General features: G+C 44.8%; 1 protein-coding gene across 3 annotated transcripts in view; it reads left to right on the top strand.

Moving 5' to 3' along the window:
- The window catches only part of KCNN2 (potassium calcium-activated channel subfamily N member 2), a 656,625-nt gene that overhangs the window by 567,830 nt on the left and 75,608 nt on the right, over window positions 1-13,187 (top strand). For all 3 annotated transcript variants that reach the window (XM_078675527.1, XM_078675528.1, XM_078675529.1), the window contains one exon: window positions 8,196-8,306. In XM_078675527.1, the coding sequence (XP_078531653.1) occupies window positions 8,196-8,306 (111 nt within the window). The remainder of the gene's footprint in view (window positions 1-8,195; window positions 8,307-13,187) is intronic.

Here is a 13,187-nt window from a genome sequence, read left to right as displayed (position 1 = left end):
TCAGCATCTCACGCTGTGGGATTCACAAGCACCTTAAGTGCGCGTTGATCTCCCCACCTCCAGTAAGCCCCCCGATGGAGCAAAGTCAGCTTCCAAAAATCAAAGAAATAGCTTTGCACTGGAAAGTCCGACTATGACCATTTTGTGTATACATAAACATACATATCTCCTCTGTGAATGAAAAAATTAATGAAATAATGTATAAAGCATGAAAATAACCTGGGGTGTTTACACACTACCTGAAACACATGTTTATTGGAAAGAAATTAATACAGTTATGTTCTAAAGAGCCACGTTTTTCGGTTCTTCCTGAATTTTAGTAAGATTGTCTCTCTCTTGAAAGAAGTTGTAAAAGTGTTGCAGAGTTTTGCAGCGATACAGGCAAAACTCTTTCCTTTTTTGTCCTATGTACAATCAGATTCCTAAATTCTGCTGATCTCAGAGACCTAGCCGGGACATATAGTTTTAAAAAGCTTGCTAGTTGAATTGGGCCTGTTTGATTCAATGTTTTAAATGCAATGCAAAGGAATTTGAATTGCTTTTGCTTTGCTACCATCCGCCAATGCAGCTGCGGAAGGGAGGAGGTAACAGACTCAGATTTAGGAATACCCAGGAGAACTCTGGCTGCAGTATTTTGGACGATCTGCAATATTTGGATACTATGTTTTGTTAAGCTGGTAAGCAGGGCGTTGCAGTAATTCAATCTTGATAGGATCAAGACTGAGATCACTGTTTTCCTGAGTTCCACTGGGATCGAGGGTAGGATCTTCCTCAAATTTTTTTGTATGAAGTGGCAACTTGAAGTGCTGGAATTTATTTGGGCTCAAAGGATAATGTATTATCCATGATTACTCCCAGATTCTCTGCTTTTAGGTAGTGGTCCTAACTGGGCTGGCCACCAATGGGTGGTCCAGAATTGAGGGTTATTGCCAAAAAGTAGGACCTCTGTTTTGGATAAGTTGAGTTTTAAGCAATTTTCTGACATCCATATCCCAATGTGGCTCATGCAGTCCTGAAACTGCTGGCAGTGGAATTGCAGGAATCAGTCCTGAGGCGATAAGTTGTGTATCGACGGAGTACAATATCAGGGCAAATCTGTGACTTTTTATTAATCTGGCCAGTGGGGTGACATATAGGTTGAAAAGTGTGGGGCCCAGAGAAGAACCCTGAAGAACAGACCATGGTAGTGAGAAAGGGAGCGAGAAAGAATCGCCTAATGAGACCCACTGAGATCAGTTGGATAGGAAGGAGCCTATCAGGGAGAGCGCCTTGTCCCTGATCCCGATGGTTGCTAAACGGTCCATCAGCAAACTATGACTTATAGTGTCAAAGGCCGCTGATAAGTCTAATAGGATCAGGGCTGTGCTTCCCCCGCCATCCAGCGTCTGTCTGAGCTCCTCTGTGGCTGTGATCAGTGCTAGCTCTGTGCTTTGATGAGCCCTAAACCCGAATTGGGACGAATACAGAATTTCATTGTTAGTGACTTAAGCAGAAAGTTCTAAATTAATAGCTTTTTCCACCACCTTAGAAGGGAAAGGGAGTCTTGAGATTGGTCTGTAAGTCAGTGGACCCTCAGTATTCAAAGTGTTTTTTTTTTTAATAGTTGCAGTATGGATGCTATTTTAAATTCCACTGGATAACTCCCCGAAGTGATTATGGCATTAAAGATCACCATGAAAGGGGGGGTGGGGTGGACAAATGTCTCAGTCATTAAGAGTAGTATTTTAGGGGGGCAGAGCCTGATTTGATGGTTTTAATTAATTGTAAGTTTTTTTTCCATAGTTAAGGCTGTAAATGAGTACAAAGTGGCAGATGGTATCTCTAAAGTGGGGCTACTTTCATGATGCTCGCCAGGGTTTTTTGGCAATTGGGCGATTGTAGAAAAGAATCATAAACTGCTTTGACTTTGTTTTTAAAAGTATCCCTAAGAATGTTGCAGAATTCTTGACTGGCTGTGGTGTTTTCAGGAAGTCGCAAACAGCGTTTTGGGGCATTTATTAGATGCTCTGTAAAATAGACGGCTTTCTCTGTGACGAAAAGGTTTTATATATTTGGAGCGATTCTTTATATTTCTTTTTAGCATCTATATTATTATTTAATCTCCAGTTTCTCTCTAATCTATGACAGCATTGTTTTTGTGGAGAAGTGTGGCTCACTGGTTAGGTGGAGAAGTGTGGCTCACTGGTTAGAGGCGGCAGACCCGTAAGCAGAGAACGGCCCGGGACCAGGGTTCGATTCCCGACGCGGCAGGGTCGTGGACCAGGGTCAGCGGACTCGATAATTCTCGCCTCGGTGCCTACTCTAGTCAGAAACCACACTCGGTAACTCTGGGCATCAGCTTGCCTCATCTTCACAACGGCCCCCCCAGACCGCCGGGGATGCTTGGTCGCACCTTAGAGATACCCATCAGGGATCATCTCTCAGGGTGAGCCAGGATGGGTTCCCCAGCGGTCGAAGCGTGGAGATACTCCTCCGGGAGTCGATTCCTAGCGCTATATAAACCCACAATTAAATTAAATAAAATTGAAGTTTAAGCTTATCGCTGAACCAAGGTTTGGATGGTGTGCGCCTAATCCAACAGCTTTTTTGCTGGCGCCAGTTCTTTCACAGCTGCCCCTATCCAAGTGTGATAGTTTGTGACAGCCGAATCAAGGTCCATGGCTAGATTCAGATGAGATATAGTAAGTCTGGAGTTTAATTGATTATCCTCAACTTTGTTCCAAGGCTGACTAATAAAAGATTCTGCTGCCTGTTTGCGATATGTCCTTTGCAGGCGCCTAATTTTAAAAAGAACCGCAAAGTGTTCTGACAATGTTAATGGAACAGAGTCTGTCCAGCTTATGTGTGGGTTGTCCGTAAAGATACCGTCCAAACAGTGGACCGTTGACTAGTTGATGAAGATCTAAACTGGACATTGTGTCCAGGATCGACAGTTTTTTCAAAGTGAAAATAAAAATGACCTAGAAAAATAAATCTGGGTGATCTGCTTTGAGTGATAGAAGATGCTCAAGATGGTCAATGAAGAGGCTGAGGCTCATTATCAGTGGTATATTCACATATAAAGGTATGCAGGTGAAGTAGGTTTTCTACCTTCCCTCTTGAAAAATAAGTCAGTTAGTTACTAATGCTATATTATAATTTTAGTAATACTGCTTAAAAGACCTAAATCATGCACGCTTGGAACAACCCTTGTAACCCCAACACCTTTTGTCGGTCTTATCTTCGATATTTGTTAAGGCATTCTTCACTATACTAAGCCATTATGGGCACCTCACTGAATCAATGTTGGTAATTTCAGCAGTTCCTCCATCAAATTACTCCGCCTTCTAATAATAAAAAGAATACACATCTGCATACTAACTAAATAACTCAATTTTATCTAGGCCCAGGCAAAACTTATTATGCTCGCAAAATGTGGGAATTTCATGTTCTGATTTGAAATTGCAAAATTTTGCATTACATATCACATCAGATTTGCACAATCCGTTTGAGCAGTAGACATTTCGCCAAGCTTGCATCAGTCTGTTGCTGGAATCTATTTTCTCTTTTTTTAACCCAAATTATGCTGTCATATGAAAATTTCACCGGAGATACTGGAAAATCACATGTCATGCCATTTGCCTAATTTTGTGGATTTTTAATGGAATTTTATTTAAAAAGTCCAGGATTCCGCACATCCCTGGTTACTGGATTTGAGTGCCATTGCCTTTCACTTGCCTTTGTTCTGCACTGTTGAGGTTATGTGAATGAATATACATATGTACATAAACTTAGAATATTGTGTCGTTGCCTAATTTCCTCAGCTGAGATGCCAAAGCAGAAGTTCCCATGTTTGAGTTCTTGGTTGTGTACCAGTGGCCATAACAATGCACGAAGTTCAACTCTGCCCTCACAGGGGCAAGCTATGGTCATGTATATGTCATTCGGTCGTCCCTGTTTATGATCTCTGGTGCTAAGCCTTTCCTTGAATGGATATGCACTACACATACTTTCTTGCAATTATTTATTTGTTTATTTGCTTTGCTAATAACCTTCTTTGTAGCTACAGTGGATTGTCGTGGTCACGTGTGCATATGATTTTGGTGGACCAGCGCTACTCGTCTCACGTATGGCCCGATTACCAGTCGACCTCTAAATTCTCATATGGGTGGTAACATATTCAGCCGTGAATATTGGAATTATGAGATTTTTTTCAGTCACTAAAGTATTCCCTGAAATGTTCCTGCTGTCCATTTTGCCCTGGGCGCCAAATTGCACCTGTTGTTACCATCTAAGAGTCCTCTCAGAATAAGAGGTATTTACCGGACCAGGTAAATATCTCACCCAGCTGTGTATGTATTTACTAGGTGCAGTAATTGCCTCGGAGCATTCCAGGGCACTGGTAATCGAGGCCTCAGTGTTGACAGGACTAGCTTAGAATGAGGAGCGCACCCACTCTCATGTTGTTGTTACCAAGTATGCTTTGGGATAGGGGTGTCAGGCCTTACCACACTACATGTATACAACAGTAACAGGTGCTGGTGGGAGGCCAACTGCATGTATACTATGAAAGACTTACATTCTCAAATTTTACCACCAACCGGAAGGCATAGCTGACCTTAGAGGGAAGGTGACTAACACCTTTGTGGGCAGCAGACACTGGCACGGCAGCAGCAGGGCGCAAGAGCACATCATAAGAAAGTGTCAGCAAATGACCAGGGGAGTTTGGGTTCAAAAGGCCCAATCAAGAAGGTGGGGCATGGTAATAAGCACATCCATGAAAGGCAGCTGGGACAAGCAGTCCCCATCTTTGTCGCAAAAGAAAATGGATCCCAACCACCTACACCAGAGAATGCGGGCGTCGCAGCCGCAGTGAGACTAGGTTGGCAGGGAGTCAAGAGGTTTACCAATAAAGATCTTCACAGAAGGACGTAAAAGGGGAATGCCCGAACAAGGTTCTTGGGATGCCTTACGGCAGGGACTCTTGAGACAAGTGCCAGGACAAGGTCCTTGGGATGCCTCACGGCAGGGATACTTTTGCTTGCAGGCAAGAAAGGAAGAAATGGTCAGTGCTGGGTGGACACAGCACTTGCAGCCCAGGTATGGACACGGCCACGAACGCCACACATTCGGTTGCAAGTTGAAGCCTCGAAGCCACGTGACAAAAGTAGAGCTGTCACAGCAATTTGAAGCGATTTATGACAACCTTGTAAAGACAGCATGCCTGTAAGGTTGGTGCATTGAAAAGTTAGGCTAGTTAGGATTGTGAATATGCTATAGAATATACAATGTATAACCTGCTATGAAATGCTTTATGTGGAAATCCAATATAAGCCAGAAATAAGCATGTTGATGACCAGTGGCATCATTACAAGTGTGTACCAACTTATATGTGAATAAACTGCGGCCGTTATAATGCCACACGTTTCTTGGTGAACATAATTACATTTGTAGGGAAAGGAGGAACGGCGGGAGGGCCTGTGAGATGCTCGCGCAGCTGGGGGGGAAGAGGGTCGGATTATATTTATTCTACTGTTTGTAGAGAACCATCTTGAAAATGTGGGGTGTACTGAAAGACTGTTTTCTTCAAAAGCCATTTTCTCTACACCATATGCATTTAAATGCACGGCATCCTATGCATTTGAAATGATGTGTCCTACTGTATTTAAAGATCTAAGAATGTACGGCAATGCAGTCCACATGCAAAGCTACATGCTGAATAGACTATTAGTGCAACTCCTCTCTGTGTCCACATGCATTCTGCCTCATGAATTATTCAGCTGTAAAAGAAAGAACTTTTACTGGTGTGCTGGAGCAGGAAGATCGCATAACTGTGTAACTGTTTGCACTTGTTCACATCCACTTTACATTTTTCTTTGTCTGGAGTGGCTACAAATCAGCATGATTAGATACTCGGGTGGAGCCGTGTCCGGCTGGGCGGGCTGCCTCTGAACAATGATCTTCAAACACAAAAGGAAGGGCATGGCTTTCCGAGCCTCATCTGGCAAGACTGCGGTGCCGGCTTGTTCATGTGCTAAGTGACACAGACACACACGTTGAAGTGTACAGCCTGTGGTTCCTGTGGTGAAAGGATGGTAGTAATACATGAGCAAAAACGAGCATAACTACAGCTCTGTACATAGATTGGCACATGGAACTCTTTTTCTGCCTACCCCTAGAGAACGGAAACAAGATGAATCGCATTCCCTTACCAGCAGCAAGTCATTTTTAAAACGAGTGGTATCTACTCGGTGCATGCTCAACTTCCTACATAATCTGTATCCATATACTTTCTGAACCACTGTTTGACCCTGAAGTAACGGCCGTTGTTCCGACCATCCTTGGGTTCGGGTACATAGCATTGATTCAAGTACAATTGCAAGTAAAATGTGCACCAGTACAATTGTCAACCTCCATTTTAAGTGCACATGGATTGCACTATTGAAGTTAACTTTCGGGAACGGCGTTTGTACCAGTTGTTGCATCTGGACGTGAATGCTGCTTCTAGACTCACCAGTCTGTTCAATGTCAGCTTAAAATGTCACAAGTACCAGTTATGAAGTCAGGAAATGGCGGTGCAATGTAGTACGCTCGCCCAATACCTTGTCACCATCTAATAACACATTCTTACATTACTGTTTGCTGTGAATCTCAGATGTCAAGGCATAGGGGACGTTTTTAGGAGTATTGTAAGTGCTCTCACTTTAAATTGTTTAAAATGCCCATTGAGGTAGGTCTATTTGCGACCCATTAGGAAACGCAAATGAAACTCAAAAGAGTTTCAGACATTAGGAATACCGATTTCCTAATTGCGATTTAGAAAGAATCGCAATTGGGAAATTGGGCCGATGTACGACCTTTACATTTTGCGACTCGCAAAAGGCAATTTATAACAGTGTCTCATACACTGTAAGCGATTCCTAATGGGGTCACAAATTGCCTGCCTCAATAATATTTATGAAGCAGGTGCTATTTGCGACCCCGTTAGGAATGGCTACCACTCCCATGGATGGTGGCCTGCTGGGGCCAGCAGACCACCATGTATGTGACTGCTTTTTTAATGAAGCAGTTTTTTTAAAAATGCACCCTGTTTTCCTTAAAGGAAAACAAGATGCATTTAAAAAAGAAAAATTCAACGTTTATGTTTCTTTTTTTAAGAGTATGCAGTGGTCCGTGGGACCCCTGCCTGCTCTTAAAAAATACTTTCGCAAACACTCACAAAGGGGAAGGGGTCTCGTGGGAACCCCCTCCTGTTTGCGAGTGGCTTACCCCTACTTGAAGTAGGTGGTAAACTGCAAATGTTTTGTGACTGCAAATGTGGTCGCAAAACAAACGTACATTGAATTGCGAGTCACTATTAGGAAGGGACTCCCTTGGCATGCCCTTTCCTAATAGCGAGTCACAAACCCTATTTTGCGAGTCGGTAATAGCTTACCGACTCGCAAAATAGGGTTTGTACATGGGGCACACCAATTTTGCGGTTGCAAATGGGCTGATTTCCCGTTTGTGACTGCAAAAAACAGTTGTACATCTGGCCCCTAGCCCCAAATCCTAAATTTCAGGAGTAGAGCTGGGTTCACTCTAACCTACATGCTGGTGTTGGCAAGCATGCGATGTTAAACACATGACCAAGCAAGCATTTTTTTTATTTTCTAGGAGGACCTGTAAATGGAAAAAACTTCAGAACCGTGACAAGATGCATAATGTCTTACAACTTCACCTAGAAAATAACAAGGTTTAATTAAAGAAAATATACTTATTGAAAAAATGTTTTGATTTTTGATGAGTGAGAGAGAAATCATTAAAAAAAATACCGTTGACTATTGAGATAGCAATCTTGGTTTTGAAATAAGCAGCAAAATGGCAATCAAAACATGTTTTAGTATATGAAAATGCACGTGTGTAAAGCTCCCAAGAGAACGCCTTTGGTGGGAGCCCTTGAAGCGCAGGTGGTTAAGATTGGGATTATTCCATCCATGTATGTAGTGAACCTTGTTTGCAGGGAATGCTATTGAATTATATAAATTATGCCTATTTCAAATCTGTATTGTGCGCATTTCACCACGAAACACCATTTTTTATTTATTTTAATGTGTTATGAAGGTCAATGTTCGAATGGACCTTTTTAAATTTATTTGTTGAGTGTGTGAAACCTTTATACAATTTCTCATTTTGCTATGCCAAAACTAATTTTGTGATTTAATTTTTGCTTTCAGGGAGCGGGCTGCACTGCTCTTGTGGTAGCTGTTGTTGCAAGGAAATTAGAACTTACCAAAGCTGAAAAACATGTGCATAATTTCATGATGGATACTCAACTCACCAAAAGAGTATGTAAAACCTTTATACTTATCTTGCATGCTGAGCCTTTCACTGAAAGAGTAGTCGATTAAATGCATCATATTGCTTTGACTCTTTGACTCTTTCAGGCATTTCTGCATATTATTAAATTATAGCGAAATGTTTTTCCTCGGCTACTAAGTGCAAATGTTAAAGTTGTCTTAAAATAATATAAAGGTAACCTATTTCTTTATGCCACATGCCAAAATATTATGATAATTTGAAGTACCCACATCGTTGTCTGCTGGACTAAATACATTTAGGAAACTGTTTAACATAATCCAAATTGTCTTAGATCGAAACATGTAACCAGTGCTGTACCAATGGTACCACAGGGCCAAAGGAAATATAAAAAAAAAATGCCTCTGCTCCACCCCACTACTTGGATAGCGAAAGACAACCAAACCATAATTGTGGCGCAGTCTGTCTGTCCTTTACGCTGTTGGGCGATTGCCTCTGCTGCACGATTGATAACTATACCCTTGTATCAGGAATTCATGCTATTACACCTGCATCCTTGGCGTGGTTTCCCCCCTCCTGTTTTGCTGGCCTTAGGACTCTGCGCACTTTATCACTATTAATCAGTGCTAAAGTGTTTGGGCTCTCTCCTGAAAACATGGTTAGTTTGGCTTATACCGTATTGGCATATTTAATTTACTTGTAAGTCTCTAGTAAAGTGACACTACATGGGCCCAGGGCCTGTGTAAAGTCAATGCTACTAGTGGGCCTGCAGCACTGATTGTGCTACCCAATTAAGTAGACCTTTAAACATGTCTTAGGCTTGCTAGTGCAGTCTTTGTGTGTGCAGTTTAACACTGCCATTTTGACCTAGCAAAATTTGCCAGCCCAAACCTTTCTTTTTAATACATATAAGTTAACCCTAAGTGAAAACGTAAGCCCTGTACTTTTAAGTTTTACATATCCTCCTAGTGGAAAACTTTTAACTTCGTTTTTCACTGCTGCAAGGCCTACCTCTCCCATATGGCAATTACATTTAATGAGCTGCAATTTCCAAATTGGACCAGGTAACTAGTTCATGTTTGGGGTCTTTGGAATTTTAAAGAAAATCCTAACTCATTGTGAAGGTGGTTTTCAAATTGCAGTTTTGAAAATGCCAGAAAGTTGGCATTTTCCTTCCTTAGCCATTTGCAGCCAGATTCATCAAACAAAATTGCGATCGCAATAGCTGCAAATTAGCTATTGCGATCGCAATTAAATGAAATGCAATTCATGATGCGAAAATCCAATAAATAGCAAATTCGCAAAATAGATATTACGAATTCGTAAAATAAATCGCAGAATCTAGGTGGAACCCCCTTAGCGATTCGGAATTAGCGAGATTCCAAGGATTCTGCAAAATATATTGCGATTTCGCTAAATACTCGCAAAGCCAATTCATGAATAATCGCAGATTGCGAAAAATCGCTAAATCGCTATTTGCGAGGCGCAAAATAAGGAGAACCCAAACCAGGTGGTAACCATGAAGTCAATAAAAAATAAAAAAAATAAATACCAAACTAGCCACAGGTGTGGGCCTGACCAAACACACTTAAGGAGACACAGTAGGGGCATGAGGACTTTCACAATGCCAGGACTACATGGTGGTCAGGCGGCGAAGGCTCCAGGCTGCAGCAAGGAACAGACGCAGGATCCAGAAGCGAATCTGCCACCTGTGGATCACCCTTCTGGGTCAAACTGCGGAGCAAATCTACTCTAAGTACCGCCTGAATGGAGCAATGATTACAAAGCTGATCCGTGACCTAGACCCCCTGATGCAGCACCCAACAAGGAGGACCAATGCCGTGCCCACCCATGTCCAGGTCTTGTGCAGCCTGCACCTCCTGGCCTCCGGAAGCTTCCAGGGGATAGTTGCCGTTGCAGGGGAGATCTTCCAGAGCACAATGTCCCGCTGCCTAAGGAGTTTCCTGGAGGCAGTGCTGACCCGGCTACACCATTACATCACATTCCCGACCACCCAACGGGACTTGGATCAAACCAAGCATGATTATTACAACATTGCGCAATTCCCTCATGTAATTGGATGCATTGACTGTACCCACATCCACATATGCCCACCTGCACAATCAGAATACATGTACCGGAACCGCAAGTGCTACCACTCCCTGAATATCCAGATGGTGTGCAACGCTAAGACAATCATCAAGGACATGGTGGCACAATACCCGGGGAGCACACATGACTCCTTCATATTCCGGCACAGCGGCTTGCACACACGACTGGCCAGGGGAGACTTTGGGGAAGGACACCTACTAGGTAAGTACACATGCCAACAAATAGCACATTGCGACCATGTAGTCGCGCATAACAGGCACTCACCCTCTGCTCCTTTCATTCAGGTGACAGCGCCTACGGTCTCCGTGAGTACCTCCTCACCCCATACCTCAACCCTGCCACACCACAGCAACAGCGTTACAATGCAGCACACATCCGCACAAGAAATTGCTTTGAGCGGACATTCGGGCTTTTAAAGAGCCGATTCCGCATACTTCACAAGACTGGTGGGGCCCTTAATACCAGCCTGAGGTCTGCTGCCGCATCGTGGCTGTGTGTGCAATACTCCACAACATTGCTACCAAGCGGAGGATACCTGTAGAGATCTCTGGCAGTGAGTCGGAAGGGGACAACTGGCCACCTGCACATGTGCATCATGCTCGTGGGGAGAATCCTGCAGAAGGACACAGGCGCCGCAACCAAATCACAATGAACTGTTTCTAGTGCACCCACTCCCCTCATCCAACACTTCACTCATGCATGACAATTGAAATGATGACACGAGTCAGATTAACTAGTGCATAATAAATCTTATTATTTCCTTCACAATATTGTAATATTTTTCTTTAAATTGAATGAGAGCTGTATTGAGTCATACATCCCCATGGTTGTGAGGAGGGCATGCTTCTTTCATCAGCATGGCCCTGCATGTTAACTAATAAATAGTCAGTGGCGCCTCCGGGTGGACGCTCCCAGTCGCCTTTCGACCTCCTCCACATCAGCATTAGCCCGTGAGGCTGCATTTGGCCTGGTGCTGCAGCGGGGTACCGTCACCAGCGGCACCGACAGGCTGCTGTGGCTGGAATTGCCCTCACTGGCATCATCCCCACCACCTGCCTGCCCATGTCCAGTCGCCTGCAGACTCTGCACTGCAGTGGTGACTTGCTCCAGTGCCCTAGCGACATCCTGGCAGCATTGCACAATTTGTATTTGCATCGCTAATGATCGACGCGATAGCTGGGAGGTCGCATTCCCAATGATGTGGTTCGAGCGTGTGGACGCTGACAGGCGGGTCAGCAGCTGGCGGTGGCGGCGGCGGTTGACATCCTGCTGGGATTCCAGGACCTGGCTGTTTTCCTGGACAGCAGCCGTAATGCTTTCCATGTTGTCACTGAGCTGTCCCACATTACGTGCAGACTTGGCAAGCTGCAGGTGGATTGCTGCCAAGTGACGTGCCTGCTGTTGATGTACACGGAGCATCCGACGCTCAATAGACAGGCCAGGTACCCGGACATTCACCCCCCTTCCGGCTCGTGGTGTTGTGTTGCGCGGCTCCCTCACCAGTCCACTGGACTGTGTACGTACAGTGGCTGTGCGCCTTGTCTGCTTCCATGCTGCAGCTCTAGTTGCCAGTGCCACTGGCATGGGTGTAACTGGGGGTGGTTGTGGCGCGCCTGTTGTTGCAGGGGTGGCCCTGTCCACAGGAGCAGGTGGTGGTACCACTGCTGCTGGTGCTGGCTGTGATGGTCCTGGTTGAGGGTTAGGATGGCCCTCTCCCTCGGTGTCCTCGGGATTGTCCTCAATGTGAAGGGCCTCACTATCGGTGCTGGGATGTTCTGCGCCACCTGTGATGTAAATCGGACGGTGATTAATGACATGTTTCTTGCACATGGGAGGTTGCTACATGCATGCAGGCTAGCATTCCCTGACTGGCTTTAGGAATGACTCTCACTGGACAGGTCAGGCTGTATGGGGCTATCTGGAAAATGTGGTCACACTACAAATCCCGCAATGCAATTGTGCTTTTCTGGTGTGCATGGCCTGCACGACTGGGGTTTTCTAATGGGTAACTCGGGAGTCATGGCCATTGTTAGGGGACAGGGTCGCAGTCGCATGGCACTTACCTTGGGATTATTGGGTGGGTCGGGAGGAGTTCAGCCGGGTCACCCCCACGCATGCCCTGGGAATCAGGGTGTCCTCCACAAGGTCCTCCAGTGGGGTGTTGGGTGGTACAGTGGGCTCGCCTCCTCCGGTTCCCAGTCGCTCCCCCAGCCTCTCAGCAATTCTCTCCTTAGCACGCCCCCTGAGGTCATACCACCTCTTTTTCAACTCCTCTATGGAGCGCTGGGTCACTCCCACTGCTTTTACTTTAGCGCGGATGCGCAGCTAAATGCGCCTCTTATCCGCCTCAGGCACCCTCCTTGAATCCTTCCCAAAAAGCCGGTCATGGTCTTTGGTTACTCCCTCTATCAAATATTCCAATTCCTGCTTGGAAAATTTGATTTTTCTTTTCCTTGCTGAGGCACTGCTCCCTGCTGCTTCCTGGGAAAATTTCTGGGATGGTTTGTCTCCTGATTTGCAGCTGAAGGTGGTCTGTAGTGGAGCTCTGGCCACTGCTGCTTCCACTTTCAGGATCAGTGTGCTGAATGAGGGAGGGAACTGCCTGCTTCCTGGTTGTGATGTCATCACTGTGCTCGAAATGCGACTTCCCGTTTTTGCGATGTCGCAATTAGCGAGATCGCAATTTGCGAATTCGGTAATTGCGGGATCGCAATTTCTATACGGAAAAAGGCAGATTTTGCTATTTTATTTGCGATTTTGCTATTGCGGCCGATTGCGATTCGCTTTATTTAATCGCA

This window comes from Lissotriton helveticus, chromosome 2_1 (genome assembly GCF_964261635.1).
Source record: "Lissotriton helveticus chromosome 2_1, aLisHel1.1, whole genome shotgun sequence".
NCBI lineage: Eukaryota > Metazoa > Chordata > Amphibia > Caudata > Salamandridae > Lissotriton > Lissotriton helveticus.
Note: the sequence above shows the minus strand (reverse complement) of the source record. Positions and strands in the feature narration are given on the sequence as shown.